The sequence below is a fragment of the Argiope bruennichi genome, chromosome 8, assembly GCF_947563725.1.
Source record: "Argiope bruennichi chromosome 8, qqArgBrue1.1, whole genome shotgun sequence".
NCBI lineage: Eukaryota > Metazoa > Arthropoda > Arachnida > Araneae > Araneidae > Argiope > Argiope bruennichi.
The window spans coordinates 47,101,482-47,118,505 of NC_079158.1; the positions used below are offsets into that span (position 1 = coordinate 47,101,482).

Consider the following 17,024-nt stretch of genomic DNA (forward strand, 5'->3'; position numbering starts at 1 on the left):
ATTGCCTCTGGTAAAACACTCAAAATAAGTATTTTTCATACAAAAGAATAACAGTTATGAGCTGAAAATATTTTATAACTTATCCAGCCAAATTATAAACAAATTACAAACAGCATTAGCTATTCTGGCTAGTATAATTGCAGATGGATGTATCAAAAATTGCTTTGAAAGAATGCATTATTTTTCTCAAGATCTTGAAAAATGTACCATTCCTTATCTTTTGACTCAAGAGTTCTTTAATGTATGAATGCAAGGCAGCCTAATATAGAACATGTATTTGATTATATCCAATAATTGTTTTCTACAGGCTGAAGCTTATCAGTTAAGTTGTTTGAATAAAAGTTAATATTGGAGAATTTGCGATGCTCTGTGGAAATTAAATATTTCAGTATAAAAAAGCTTTGCATACCCACTGCTATCATTCTTATTTAATCAGGTTATTCAGTGATGAACTTTTTCATGAACAACTTCAAAACAATATGAAGTTGATGCCAGAAAAAATGTTCTAATATTATATTCATTGTTATTTATTATATGTATATTATAAATTTCTCAACAAATAACAATTTGATGTTTTATTTCTGATTTCCTCAGTTACTGGTTATTTTAATTATTTTTAAAATCTATTTTGCCCTACATTTTCAGATAGGGTCACTTTTAGCTATAATATAAACAGAGAAAATATTTTTATTTTGAATGAAGTGTGACTTTTATTCACTTGCAATATCCATTTCAAATAAAATTGAATTCAGTGATCTAGGGGAGATGCTTTCTGATGGGCTTGGGTATCTGATACTAAAAGATAGTATGGGGAAATTTATGAATGTGTTTTTGTTTATAATTATGCTTAACAATAACAATAGTTTCTTGAAGTATTAATTTAAAAGAAACTAAATGGTATAAGGAAAATTGGCCCATTTAAACAATATGATATATGAAAATTCTTGGATTTCTAATTAATATGTTCAATTAGCAGTTTCCATTCTACTAAATTACTGAAAATTTAGATATCCAAAATTAAGTGCAATAGGAATTTTAACTTGATTTTAATTATCTGTGCACTTGTTATTAAAATGAATATCAAACAATTAACAATAGGTACATAACTGTCTAAAAGCAAACTAAATATTAAAAATACAAAAAGTAAATTTTACCTTTTTTTAAATTAAATTTTTATTTTCAACTTAATTCCAGCATACAAAATATTTATCACAGACAAATTTATTAATGATTTAAAAAAAGTTATAAACGATATTATTTTTGATTGTAATGCAAAGAAAAAAAATGCACATACAGCAGACATTATTTTCTTAAGTGGATTAAAAAATTTGAACTAAGTTAAATCATTATCAGTTTCTAAGTATGAAAACCCTACCATGAATAAAAGCAATATTCTGTAATATACAAAGAAGCTCAAAAATACATTTATTAGACTTCAAAAAAGTAACAAATATGTACACAATATTCATTTCACAGGGACACTGGGAGAAACATTTAAAATATTTGGTGCAGCAGGGTAGTGGATCCATCTCGCCAAGTTGGGTCGTCTGCAATCTGAGCTCGGCAAATAGGACAAGTACGTTCACGATCAAACCACAGTGCAACACATTCTTCACAAAAGATATGCTGTAAAAGAATCAAAGCTCAATCAATAATTTTATAACCTTTATATTGTTTGCAAAGAAAAGAAAATGCCGTTTTAAAAAGCATGTTTGCTTTTTCAAATTAAAGAACAACATGAAAATGATTATTTGCAACCTCACAATAAAGTGCTGTAAAAGAAGTTGATTTCTTAATAGGTTTTTGTTTATTTAAATTTTTAATTCATTCAATACTATAATATAATACAGTTTTTTTCCCTTTTATTTAAACTAATTTTTTAAAGCAGTAATTTAATGAAGTAGCTAATTTTAAATTTTTGAACATTCAATCCCCCTAATTTTTCATTGAATAATAACAACAATGAAAAAAAATAATAAAAGATTGCATTTTTTGAGATAAAATCATTTACATTCATGGTTTATGCAATGATTCATCAATTCAACCTAAGTTTCTAAAGGACATTCTAAAATACATTATTATTATTATTAAGTAAATTTTAATTTAGAGATTTTTTTTTTACCGGAAATCTTGGTTTTAAGATTAAACAGTAAAATATATAGCTTGTATTATGCTGATCCATTTTGTTCATTTTTATATCCATTTATAAAAAAAATTATTTCTTGTAAATAAACAAAGACAATGTTTGCACTGAATTATTAAAATTAGTTGTCAGATTAGTACAAGTCAATTTACATCATAACATTAATTATTTTTGCCAATACACATAGTAAAACCTACTAACTATCTCATAAATGATTCACTTACTTTGCACTGGAGCATTGAAGGAGATTTGTAATCATCTTGACAAATCGGGCAAGCATCACCAGCTTCCTTGATTTGATTAGTTGAAGGAGTGACACCATAAGTCTAGAACACCACACAACAAAAGTTAAAATGTTATTTACTTCAAATTTGAAGAATACAATAATCAATAGAAATTATAATTATTTTTTTCTTTTTATCTCTTAGATAAATGAAAAATATGACTAATATAAAATTTAAGGAACTTCTTGTTACTTACATTACCGAGTCTATTTATTTTCTACTCAGCAAAAATAAAAACATATCAAACCAACTTACTTTGCTTTGAATAACTTGAATAAGAGTCTTTTTCCATAGTTTGAATTTTTTGAAAAGACTTTTGACCTAAAAACAAATAAAGTAATTTCAGTCAAAAGCATTCTTGCTTATAATGCCTTATAATTTTACTAACATTTAAGATATTAAAAGTCAACAATTTAAAATTGCAAATTAGTACATAATAAAACAACAGACTTATTTGCTTTGCCTGTATTATTTGAAAATGCATTGTACATAAATTATAATTTGCTTAAAGTAATGTAAGTATAATCTTCATTAATTGAAATTATCAATGTACAGTTAGTTTCATTACATTTCCCAACAAAGTTTTGGTTATTAGCTCAAACTTTAAAATATTTAAATTATAATTAATTTCATACAAAATAAATATAATATTAATAAAGTTAATAAATAAAAACAGATAAAAAAATTAAATATTTATTTTTATATTTAGATCATTGTTATATTCCAAGATAATTTATCTAAAGACTTAAGGCAAAATAATAAATTTAAGAACCTCTTAATATAAATAAAAGCAATTTTAGCTATATATATATATATATATTGGTGGCACTGTATGCCTTCTCGTTGTCCCCAATACTTACCAAGGCACCCAACATAGAAAAATAGCAAATTCACGACAAGAAAGTCCATTAAAAAGGTTATAAATCTTAAAAACACTTAATGAATCAGTGTAAATTATATACTTTTTCATGTAAATTGTTGGATATTTTTTCTAAGGCAAATAAAACAGCAGTTATCTATCTCCACTGTGAAAACTAAACAGGAAGGATGGATTTTAAACGAAAAGACTGTGTTTGGGAAAACAACAGCAAATGAAACACTATTAGATGTTTTTGGTCCATCTGTGTATATTGCAATATAATCATTATAGTGATGCCTTTATTCATAAAATGTAGTGCATTTGTGAACAAAATTTGTAATATTAACATAATTAATAATAACTTAGGGGGAAATATGGCCAATGGAACTTTCTAAAAAGCATCTGGTTCAATTGATGTTATAATTTTAATTAAAAGAAGATGGTAAAATGATTTTGTACATAATAAATATATACTATTGTTATATTATACATATTAATCTTTTATACAAAAGTAGTTTTTACATTAAAAATATTATACACGAGAAGATTTTAATCCTAGATGTCAACTAATTTTAAAATTAAACATTACTATAATCAAAAAATTTAATAACAAAAATATTCAGCAGAATTACAATATTAATTGTGATTGCAGTAGTGATGTAATAATATTTTAATTTCTTATTTCCAAAATAAGACTTTATTCAGTCACATAGAAATTCAGAAACTTAAGATAATTAGATTTTAAACATTGCAATCAAAACCTTTTTAGAAATGACTAACATCAGAGTACAAAAATTACTATTTTATATAAAGCCAATCGTATATAATTAAAAAAATAACAGAATAGTGACACATTACCAACATGTAAACAATAAATAAATAAAAGGGGAAAAAATCTTACCTTAAATATTAAATAAGCAGCTGAAAGTATAACACCAAATACTTTGCTTGGGCCAGAATAAGACTCGGAGAAAAAATACAGCCAATGTTGCATTGGAGTGATAGTACGATAAAACTGAGATGAACGTTCAATGAATAAATAAAATTTGCCCTAAAAGAATGAAAATTAACATATATAAATACTCTTGCTTCAGAAAATAATTAAATAAACATTAATTTCTGTTAATAAAGAAGAATATATGTATGTGTGCTAATGCTCTTTTGGCCAAGACATTTGGTGGATGGGAATGTGCTCTTCAGAGTTAAGTTACAAAAATGTTTTTGCATCATTCAATAACAGCCCCCCCCCCTTATTTTCCTTCTTTTTTTCCTTGCAATGTAATTCACACATTTTTATTGCTCCATCGAACATTCATTCATATGATTTACTCTTAATGTTGAAAGCTACATAAATATTCTGTTTAATATCTCAGCAAGTTACATGAAGAATACAAAAATAAATTCACAGGTTTAAAAAAAAGATTTAGAATTAAAAAGATACACTAATTAAAAAGTTTATTTGCATTATTAAAAATGATCATATATGTGTTAATGCCGATTCAATTAACAATTTTCATGAACTACATAATAAACAGAATAAATCTAAGTCAATTTAATAACAAGGTTTCAATGTCTATTACAATATAATATTTGAAAATATTTTTTGAAAGAAAAATGAATAAAAAAAATCATGCACAAGCAATTTTATTGAAATCAAACAAAACCAATGTTTACAACAAACCTAATGGTTTCCAAAACTGGCCAATTAATCTCTAATAATAATAAAGATGAATATATATTTGAGTGTAGTGGCACTCAAAATCAAACTGTTTGACCCACAGCTAGCATATTTTCATACATATGCACTGGATGATAGAAATGTGCACTTTGAAACATTTTTTTTTTAATGTTAATTACAATTAACCCTTTCTAGGGCCATGGGAAGTATGTTTCCCACCAAATTCATCAATCTTTGTATGAATTTATGTAGGTTGGCATAAGTTCTGAAATTTTTTTTTAGAAAGACAGAAACTTAGATGTTTTAGTTCTTTATTTTGCACAAGATGATGTGTCTTGATTTGATACTTAATTATTAATTAAGCAAATTAATTAATTAATCAAATTAATTTTATCTAATAAGCTAAATGAATCCCTTTTCTTATTCTAATTTCAAGCCTAAAATATTTTAACATAATATGTCTAGAAAAAAATGGCCCTTTAAAGGGTTAAGCTGAATTTTGGTATTTTTCTGTGATAACTTCTGAAAATACTACTACACAAAAATTAATTTTACATTACTTCAAAATTAAAAAAAAATGTCTTTTTATAGATAGTAATTTACTTATCATGAGAATTTTTAGTGAATTTTGGTAATTATATATATTATTTCTGCCTATTTTCCAACAATGGATTACATTATTGCCCCAAAATTTTAACCATTTTTAATTTAATTAACTAAATATTTAACAGCATGATTTTTTTTCATTGTTGAAAGTAAAAGGAATCTGTGGAAGTTCACAAGATAAATAAAAGTGATTACAATATTATGACATTTAGAAGATAGATGAACTGAATATTTATGTTAATAATAATGCCATGATGTTATGTGACTACCATCATTAAAAAAAAGTTCATGCACATAATCTCTCTCTCTCTCTCTCTCTCTCTCTCTCTCTATATATATATATATATATATATATATATATATATATATATATATATAAATATAAAGCTTATGTTTACACAAAATCAAGTCGAATTTGTTAACCATCATTTGGCAACATCTTGCACATTCAGACTGTTTACTTACTTGCCCTGTTAAAGTCTTAGATATGGCCTTTTTCTTTTTTTGGATAATATAAAAAAAAGTTTAAATCTAGAGATTTCCAATGATAAATCAAAATCATCAAAAACAAGAAATTGGGCCATATAAAAGTACTGAAGAAGTATTCATAAGATCCAGTCAGAATGAAAGAAAAAGATACAAGAGGGTTTTGTGCACAAAGCAAAGTTTTTGAATCATAGGAGCATAGTTGTGGAAACTATGTTATTACTCAGTTCTTTTTGTTCAACATGGCTCTGCAGGGGTGGGGGTAGGGGATTCAAGTGGAAAATACATAAAATCCTGTCATGATTTAAAAAAAAAAAAAAAAAAAAAAAAAAATTGTTTTTGAAAAAACCTTTTGTATCCATAAGAAAGATTAAAGGAATTACTAACCAGAAATTTATGTGAATAAAAAAAATTTGGAATCATAAGAGGAAATAATTCTACTTTAAGTTTTTTCTTCCATGGGTGAGGAATTGATTAAAAAAAATAATAATAATTTTAACAGTTCATAAAATTAAAAATAATTTAAATTTTTAATAATTAATGTATTTAGAATTACTTAATACAAGCAGAAGCACTTAATTATATGGTGAGAGAGCACAGCAATCTGGTATCATGTGATGATCCCAAGAGAATCATCACGAATTTTGGTGTTGATGACCAGAGTGAGAAGGTGATGTAACATCCTAGTAAACGGAATATAGGTAAGACACTTAAAATAGCATGGTTTTACTGTCAGACAATCAGCAGAATCAATGGACATGAAATGATATCTAAATGATTTATCTGAAATTAAATATAACCAATATGTCAGGTGAACCACCTGGTCGGTTGAGGCAATTAGTAATAAATATATCTTGAATCTTGCAATATAGTGAATTTCATTTTAAAATGTTTCTGCATAAACATTTGGTATACATCTAAAATTGATCAAGCCAAAAGAAAAATAAGTTAATTTGTACTTGTTTTAAAATGCCACCTTAACCTTTAACCAGAAATCAGAAATTAACACAACTTAAGATTGCTTAGTCAATCAAATCTTATAAACAGATTTTGTTCGTTTGCTGCATAAGCAATGCCCATTCAGTACATATTTTGACAAAAAGCAAATAAAGAAATAAAAAAAAGGGGGGGGACCCTTGGTTTTTCTTTTTCTACCTTTCTTACCTATACCAACATTAAAAAATGCCAATTAAAAACAGAATTTTTAATTTGTGTACAAAACAATGTGTATATTGAAAAATAAAACCACTTAAAATTTACACTTTCAAAACAAGGATGAGCTTTGAACTGATAAAGCAATGATAAATTTTAGATGAGTTTTATAGCTTAATCAAAAATTCACCAAAAGAGTTCTGCGAGTTAAGTCTCAGATTTTAGATACTTACTTTTTTCTGACATGGTATCAATTTTGCAGGTAATGCCAAGACAGCAATCTTTACTAGAATGGTTATTAAACGTAAAACGAAGTCAGTAACTGATACAATCCATAATACTTCCCAAAAATCAATTGGAGCTGAATAAGGAGGTACACAGATTAACCTGAAAAACAGATAGACATTTTAAAGTTAACATATATCATACGAGAGGGATCATCACAAATACAAAAAACATGGATAAAATACAAAACTTTTTTTAAAATAACTTGTTTATTCTTAAGGACATGAAACCTCATTAAAGTAATATAACTAAAACTTTTAAGAAAATTCAATCATTTTACTAAATTTATCATGTATTTTTAATAAATTAAAATAATATCCATTGCAGATAAAATTCATTTATTCTAAAAGAAATACATTAACTTTAAGTCAATTTAATTTCAAAAGTTTTAATACTTTTAAATCAAAGTGTTCTCTTAAACATTTATCCAGATTAAAAGTTAAAAAATTATGAATAAAAAACATTTCTACTCATATTTATAAACAGAGTGATTGGTAAAATCTTTTTAAGCCCTTTAAATTCAAAATGCCTAGTATAATCAGGGAATTATTGTGTACATAAAGTGACTATGTTACATTTATTAAGAGGTTACAGAGGCCCAAACAGCAAAATAAGGAAGTTGCAAAAATAAATGTGATAGCTAAAAAGTCCAGTTAAAAAAAATGTATATTGTACCATAATAAAATCACAGGGAAAAATTTCATGTAATTATCTGTAAAATTTCAGAGATATTTGTCATTAAAATTATGAACTTTCCATGAGTTGAAAATGGATTCATCTAAAATTAAATATAATCCTGGGTATTTTTTGCCCACAAGTACATTTTTTTTATCGTTTTTGTTTCCTTTCTTCATTGCATAAAGTTCACTTTGCCATTGCTGAACTTGGAAAAGATGTATAATAATATTGGAGAATACATTCATTAATTTTATGACCAACCCTTTTTCAAATTTGAAAATTTCATCATTTTAATCATAAATATCCCCATCAATTTTACAGATTACTTCACGATACTTGCTCCTGCATTTTTTTTATGATATAGCATACATTTATTTAAATGGACATTTTGGCCCCTTTCCTTATTTATAACTTTCATATTATGCCAATGGGAGTAATGAAACTTGACTAAATAAAACAGTCACTTTACTTCATGTATTCATTACTGACCATGCCATATATTGTCCATCTTGAAATTCATGATGAATTATCTAGAAAAAATTATTCTAATAATCACATAACCATACCAGTTTTTTTTTTCAATCCCCCTAAAGATGAATGCTAAAAAATGTTTAAAGTTACATTATTGAAATTATTTACATAATCCTTCCACTGCTTATTCAGCAGATTTAAAATTAGTTTATTGTCTCCTGCATCCAACTTTCAAAACTAATGTGCTATTGTAAATTTAAATTGTGTCTGCTATTATCATATGGAGTATAATAGCTTGCTTTATTTTAAAATACTTGTTTGCAAACAAGAAGAAGCTCATTTTGAAATGAAAAATGTATTTAAAATTTCAATTTTAATTGCTGCTAAAGACATTGGCACCAAACAAAAATTATTTAATAATTGAGAGATATTAATAAAGCATTCTTTGATTTAAATGAATTAGAAAAATATCACTTCAATAATCAAAATAATTTCAATTCCACCTAAATTTCAAATAATATTCTTAAAATCAAATTAAGAACCCAGATTTTTTAAAAAATTGATTTAATAAATACTGTATTCTAACTATACTTAAATTATTTCTTATTTTAATGATTAAGTTAAGAATGTCAGATCATATGCAAGAATTATGAGAGTAACATTGATAACAGTAATGATTAAAAATGAAATGTTTTCAAAAAAGAGAATATCTGAAATAATAATTCTTATTGTGCGGCAATATTTATGGATTTTTAATTAATTCCTTTTGAATTTAATTTTCATTAATTTTTAATTATATTTTAATTAAATTCTTTGAAATTAATTAATAACATTTGATTTATATAGTATAGCATTAAGAATATCACTCACTTCCAAAAAATATGAAAGTAATAATATTATGACAAATTTCTAACAAAATCTTAAATGCTGATATAAATTGTTCAATATTTTCAAAAACCAATAGTAAATTAGAGCAATTTATATATCAAAAATAAACAAACATCAGAAACAAGAACAATATTACTAAATAAATGCAAGTTGACAAGTTCTGATAATATTTTATTATTAATAAAAGAAATAGAAAAGGAAATTAATAAAAGAAAAATATTATTAAAAGAAAGAAATAATTATTAATTGATTATAGAAGAAAACAAAAAATGTATTGCTTTTTAATAAATATTAAACATTTTGCTTATTAAATGTTGATATATTATTACATAAAAATTTTATAACTTGTTCAAATAATAAAAACAATCCAAATTATATTCATATAAAGAACTATTATATAAAGTTTACTTTATATATCTTATTATTAATAAATATTTCTAAGGGAACTGCTGATAAATTTCACATCATTGTGATAAACAATGATAAAGCAAGTTAGCTGATAAAACTTTTGAACAATGCATATGTCAAAATTCCCATAAAGATGCCAACTATACAAACTACATTATTCTGTTTGCTTAAATTGAGCTGAACTTTTTTAAATGCATTTAATATATATGAACTGAGATAAGATTTACAAGATTGTAACAAGAAACTATTTACATAATACTGTTCAGAATCAAAGCCTTCTTCATTTGTATTATATCATAAAAGGAAACAGTATATAAATTTATTTAGTGGACACTAAACATTCTTTAAAATATTGAATCATAGCTTGAGAAGTTAATATTATTTGTAAAAATGCCCTCTACAAAATTAGTTTTTAAACCTTTCAATTTTTCATATTTTAAAATAACACTCCTTACTTAGAATTTAAATCCAATTTTAAAAACATCATCTCTTTTGAACACTTACAATCCTCCGTACAATGTTAGAAGAAAAAAATTGACTTTATTACATTAAATTTAATAAATTTATGTTTAATTACAAATTAAACATGAGCAAAACCTAAGTTTCAGTAAGCTTGCTTTATTAGCTTCTTTTTTTAAAAAAAATACATGTTAAAAGGATTTTTTTTTTTTTTTTTTTTTTTTAGAAATCCAAATTTACTCCAAAAGACACCTAAATATTGAAAAATGTAACCAATATATTTTTAGCAACAAAAAAAGAAATTAAAACAAATGTAGCAATAATTACTTACGCATATGCTAAACTATGGTCTGCAAGTAGAGTGTAAATAACAAATATAGAGGTTACAAGATTTAGACAAATCAAGAGCAAATTCCTTATTCGACGTTTACCCTGAAATACAGAAGAAAGAGCTTTAAAATTATAAAGAGAAGCAGTTTCAAAAATATAATTAAAACATTTGTAAAGTATTACTCAATTAAGAAATAATCTACCTGTTTAGAAACTTCTCTTTTAATGACTGCATTGGCATGACAAAAAGTAATAAACAAGCCCAAGTTCACAAGAATACCTGAAAAACAAATGTTCAATGGATTATAAAAACAACAAAAGCAGGATTAATCTTCACAAGCATTCTGTATTTCAAAAATGAATCTACAGTAAACAATATTAAAAATTGAAATATCTTTTATACTATGGCTTTTCTTTATAATTACTAATTTTAATTTTATATTATTGCTGGATTAAATAAAAAAATATTTTCTCTTATAATAAAAGGTAAATATCATCTATGACAAACTAACATTTTACTATATATTAGTTACATAAAATGGCAACAAAATATTTATAATTTTTATTATAACAAGTATAAAGCTAATAGTTATGTAAACGAGAGAAAAATTCTAAATAACTTCATCTTAATAAAATTCTATAAACTAAAATTATTATATTATAACTAAGGATTAAATGAAATCTATAAAGAACATTGTGAAACCACTAAGCTATCAGTAATTTTTGTTATATTTTTTTCCCCTCAAATTTTGATACCACAAGAAACAAATCAAATTTGGTTTGCTTTACAAACACTCAACAAATTCTCTATTTTTAAAATTAAAAATACTTCACACTTTTCTGTTTAATCTTCTTTTAAGTATATTTGAATATTATTATTTAACATTTAATTCCTTGATAATGGATACTGCATCATATTTTTCTTGTTTCATATTCATCTACAAAATAAACTAAATTAAAACAATTTATTGACATAAATAAAAATTCATTTACAATTGATTTCTTGAAATTATTTAATTTTATAAAACCACAGCACATAACCGTCTTTATGACACTATAATAACTTTAAGAAACAAATTATACATATAATTGCAGTCATTTTAATTAATAGGCTATTATTTATTAAAACAAAGTAATTAATAATGATTACTAGTAATTATTGATAATAACAAATTAATATAATAAATCACTAAGATCTGTTATTTATATCACATCAAACTAATACATAATTTCGTGTAATCATACTAAAAATATAAAATTATAGTAAATCAATGTTTGTACATTCATATTAACATTTAATTCATAAAAATAGAAAAACTATTTCTACATGCTCAGAAAAATTAAAATTGGTTATTATTCATTTGTAAATTTTAAGTCAATATTAATCCTTTACTGATTTATAAAAAGTTTTAGTTTATAGTAGTATTTGTTATCCCACGTTCTCTTTTAATTTACAACAATTTCTTCACTTTAATAAAGCAGAGTTTTGTATTATATTGATAATATTTAAATCAAGGCTCTGGAAGCATTGACAAAATGAAATAGGAAGGGGGAAAAAAAAAGGCCCTAATTACAAACAAGCTGCATTTTATGAGTGGTAAGATAAAGAATATAAAAAAACATTACTCTGTTAAGAAAATTGTTTATCATATAATTGTTTTGAAAAAATTGTAACTCCTTAAAAAATAAATTGTTTTAATTCAGTTTCACTTTATTACTTACTAGAACAAAAGAAAATGAATCAGTTAATTATGCCATTTATTTTTTACCTTAAAATACCATATCATATAGCATAAAAATATAACTTAAAGAGGTTTTGACTGAGTGCTTACTTTCTTTAATATCTAAAATAAGCAACCAGCATAATCAATCAATTTCAGATATGGAAATTTTGTTAGTAATTAAACTTAAAAGTAATTAAACTTAAGTTTGATGCTGTATGATTTTAATAAAATTTGATTACTGAATTTAAAACTCAGTTTTAAGATAAAAATTTAGGCATAATTACATTAGTCAATAATTACTAATAATTAAAATATAATTGACATAAAAATAAAGCTTAAAAATAAAAGCTAATTAAACTTGATATCCTTCTATTAGAAGAAACAAAGTCAAATTCACCAATCCAAGCAATATTAATATTTTTTTAGTACCAATTTTACAGAAAAAAATTTCTTCATTTAGAATATTTTCAAATATTTTGTTAATAGTTGCAATAGTAAAAATGCAATATTTTACATAGCAATTATACTTGATAATAGCTATTATAAGTTCAATTCTACAGCAAATAATGCAAAGGAGTACTTGCCTATTCTGTGATCAAAAACCAACTTTAGTAACAAAATTAGAAGAAATGGAACATATTTTTCGGCAAATGCAAAAAGGGCTTGTAATTCAGGTGAATTTCTCAAAACAGCAGCTCCTTGCTCAGGATCCCCTTGATTAGCATCAATAGGATCTGGTGTAGTTGGTATAGAATTTACATTGGGTGAAGCATTATTGTCTTGAGAGGCATCAATATCAATTACGAAATTAGCTTGTGGTTGAACAGCATATACAGGTGCATTTCTTGGCTGCGTATGAATAGTTTCTGAATTTTCAAACCAAGGTGTTCTTGTAGGGGAACTCTGTCCAGAACGTACAGTTGTCGTAATTAACGGGCTTAATCCTTGTAAAACATAATCATGAAGATCATGAATATGCTGTGTTGCAGTTGATGCAAATTGTTGCGAATTTTCCTGAATCTGTTGTATTGACCAAGGAATACGTGGTCTATTTAGACGAGTTGGTCTATTGTTTTCTGCCATCCTAGGGATGCAAAATAAATAAATTATATTAATCAGTTCTTAATCACATACAAATTAAAGTAGAAATGATAAATAATTTTTTAAATTATTACATGTTTGGGATAAAACAAATTTGTTTTTTATCTGAAAACTAAAATAAAAAATTTTCTTTCTTGGATATTTCCATATATAATTTTTAATTTCTATAAATTGCATTATAATTTTTTATAACCATAAAAAATAACCATTTAAAATAGTTGGTAAATAATAAAGAATTGTCATCTTCTTTTTATTTTAAACACTCCAACCTTTATTCCATGAATTAAAAATATAAAATATGATGTAAAGGTATTTTAATTACTGTGATAATTAAATAGTAAAAATTTTATACCAGGAAATGAAATTCAAAATAAAAGTTTCAATGATGTATTATTAAGTTATTATAAAGAATCTTACTTCTTAAATTGATTTAGAAGTATTTTTAAGAATAAAAGAGTATGTTAAAAAAAATTTTAATACATTCTCTAATGAAATGATGAATCAATTTCAATTAATTACCATTTCATTACATCAGTTTTTATTCAGAAAAATGTTATTGCAGAAAAAGAAGTTTGTTTTGAACATATTGGATATATATAACTTTTAATATTTACAGATGAAAAAAATTCTTCAAAATCTGATCACTCATTTGAAACATTTATATCCAAGAGGGTTTCAATAACCAAATACACGTATCAGATAAATATGAGGGGGGAAAAAATAAACATTTTAACAGCAGCCATTAGGTCAGCATATCAAAATAAAAATTATTAATTCATGTAGAACGTTATAGCCATTTGAGATCTTGAAAACTAAAATATAATAAAATCATTTTCCAAATTTCCTTTTTCTAATACAATCATTTCTTTCAAAGAATGGGAAATATTTCAGGAGCCATATTCACCATTTTAGAAATAAACACATATACCAAAGATATGAAAATTTCAACCTTTATGGAAAAAGTATATTACAGGGATAATTTAATATTATTTGACCATTCTTAATTTCTTGCAGCCATGATTTTTTGTCATGAATATAGAATCTACATTATTTACCTACTCACAGAAAATACTTCAGGAAATAATAATTCTCAGATGTGATAAATATTTGAATGTTTCTACAAATTTATGTATATTTTGGTAGCAAGTCTAAATCATATATTGCTTGAATATATATATATTAGAAATTATCTATAAAAAATCTTCTTACAATGGAGATTTTTATGGACAGAAAAAAAAAATCTTTTTTTTCTGTCCATTTATCCAATCCGATTTATTATTCTTGCCTTTCCTTATTTCAATCAATCTACCAGTCACAAATTAGAGGGCTAAATATAACAGGGCAATAAAGCCACCAACTATGAGACTAGAGTAGAGACAGATATGTTCTATATGGCAATCGAAATCTTAGTTATTAAATGAGATAACAGTGGCATCCATTTGTAAACATAGGTAAATATTCTGCCAGCACATCATCTATACAGATCATAACTTAAAAGAAATTTGAAAATATAATTTAGCAGTAATTGCAAGATAATGGTTAAAAATAATTATTTTCTTTTCACTTATCTGATCAGAAGCTATAAAAAAAATACTTCTACAGTTAATCAAATAAAAAAAGAAACTTTTAAGTTACCAACTTCAGAAATGTTGAGAATTATGAAAAGAAGTTAAAACTCAGAGTAAAATATAATTTTTAAAACATCAGTTTATATACTTATAAAGATACATAATTACATATAAATATAATAGCTATTAAAAATCTATTTCTATCCTTAGCTATTATCAATTTAAAAATTTTAAATAATTTAGTGTAATTGATAAAAATATAATTATTTCTCTTAAAAAAATTTCTTATCAATTACATAAACCCATAGCTGTTTTAAAACATCCTCTCTCAATCAAATTTCAAAATGTAGATGCATTTTTTTAAATGAATTGTATAGACATATACATATAAAGAATCTTCATATGATGAAAGGTATTAGACACCATTTGCTGCATTATCAGACAAAATTTTATAATGAAGAATAAAAACTAAGAATGATTTAGTTATACATTTTTTCATGATGTATTTATGCAAAGAGAATTCAGAAATCTTACTAAATTTTTTAAAGACAATTTCATTGAAAATTTTTCAACTGCTCAATTTTTAACTAAAGAAATGCTACTTTTAAACTTCTATATAAGCACATCATTTGCACGGAAATTCGTAGTTCGGGCAAAGTATATGATTGAGAAAGAAGTTACGTGAAGCATATAGATTTTTAAGCTCACTTTCTTCGTTCATTTCTCTTTGACTGATGCTATAAAGTGTAAAAGGTTGGATGATTTTTATGATAAATGCGCTCTGGATTCCATCACAGTTCTAAATCTTTTCCTACAGAACAAAATACTTTGAAAAAAGTGAAATATGAGATCAAAATTTCACCATCGTATAGAAATTGTTTCTACTGTATAAACATAAAAAAAAGAGGGAAACTCATACAATCGTCATCTGACTGTATAGGTTATTTTTCCTTGAATGCTCACTTATTAAGCATCTTAAATCGTCAGACTCGAAGCAAATGAGAAAATATAAACTTTACCTTTGTCACATTTGCTAGAAATATCGATCCATGCTTAAAACAATAACAAATGTTTCGGTCCCAGGCAGAGCGTCGCAACGATATTCATCTTCGAGGCAGCAATAGTGAAGTGACGTCATGACAATCAAAGCGCCAGTTTCTGTGCTTGCGAAACATCCACCTTCAAGCTTATCTAATCTATTTCAATTTCTATAAATAAAGTCGTCTTTGTAAAAGAATAACAAATGGAAAGAACTTTGCATATAATAATAATTTCTTTTGGAGCTTCACATTAAAGTAGAAAGATGCATTTAACACTGGATCAAAATCTTTGATTATATATCCAGTTTCGTTTTCAAAAGAACACTATAAAAAATGTAATTTTTTTAATAGGTTTGCATTGTACGAGCTTTAGAAGATGTTCCAGATATCTTTTCCAACTAAAAGAAGTAACAATTACAACAAAATTTTAATTCTATGAAAGAAAATTTTCAGAAGCATCCTACATAAAATAGTATGAGGAGAAATATCTAAATTACGACAACGCCACTTCTTAATTTTGAAAACGATCCCCCCCATCCGTAATGCCGGGTTATGAAGATTTAAACTGTAACTAAACCTTAATTATAAAAGATTTAAAGGAAATCTGACTTTTAGTCCGCAACATCAAAGAGCAATGTTTTGATTTATTATGTTTATATTTTGGAAATAAGCTCTAAAATACATAGCAGCGATAAAATGGCATGACAATCCGAAGTGCCTGAGGCCTGTTTATTCCGAACCTGTTGCGTTAGTAGTTTACTTTGGTAAATAACACCAGAAGAAGGGTGATACTTTTTCTCTTCTCGTATGTATTGGCATAAACACACTGCAGTTTTGTTCTCTTGACGACATATTAAATGTTGC

General features: G+C 25.1%; 1 protein-coding gene across 1 annotated transcript; it reads right to left on the reverse strand.

Annotated features, from left to right (window-relative positions):
• Window positions 1-1,402: 1,402 nt before the first annotated feature.
• Window positions 1,403-16,298, reverse strand: LOC129981044 (RING finger and transmembrane domain-containing protein 2-like). Its single transcript, XM_056091657.1, has 9 exons — window positions 16,140-16,298; window positions 13,036-13,535; window positions 10,931-11,007; window positions 10,729-10,829; window positions 7,442-7,595; window positions 4,188-4,337; window positions 2,683-2,748; window positions 2,368-2,469; window positions 1,403-1,626 (listed from the first exon to the last, which is right to left on the reverse strand). The coding sequence occupies exons 2-9, from the start codon at window positions 13,532-13,534 to the stop codon at window positions 1,495-1,497; spliced, it is 1,281 nt and encodes a 426-aa protein (XP_055947632.1). The 5' UTR covers window position 13,535; window positions 16,140-16,298; the 3' UTR covers window positions 1,403-1,494.
• Window positions 16,299-17,024: the final 726 nt, after the last annotated feature.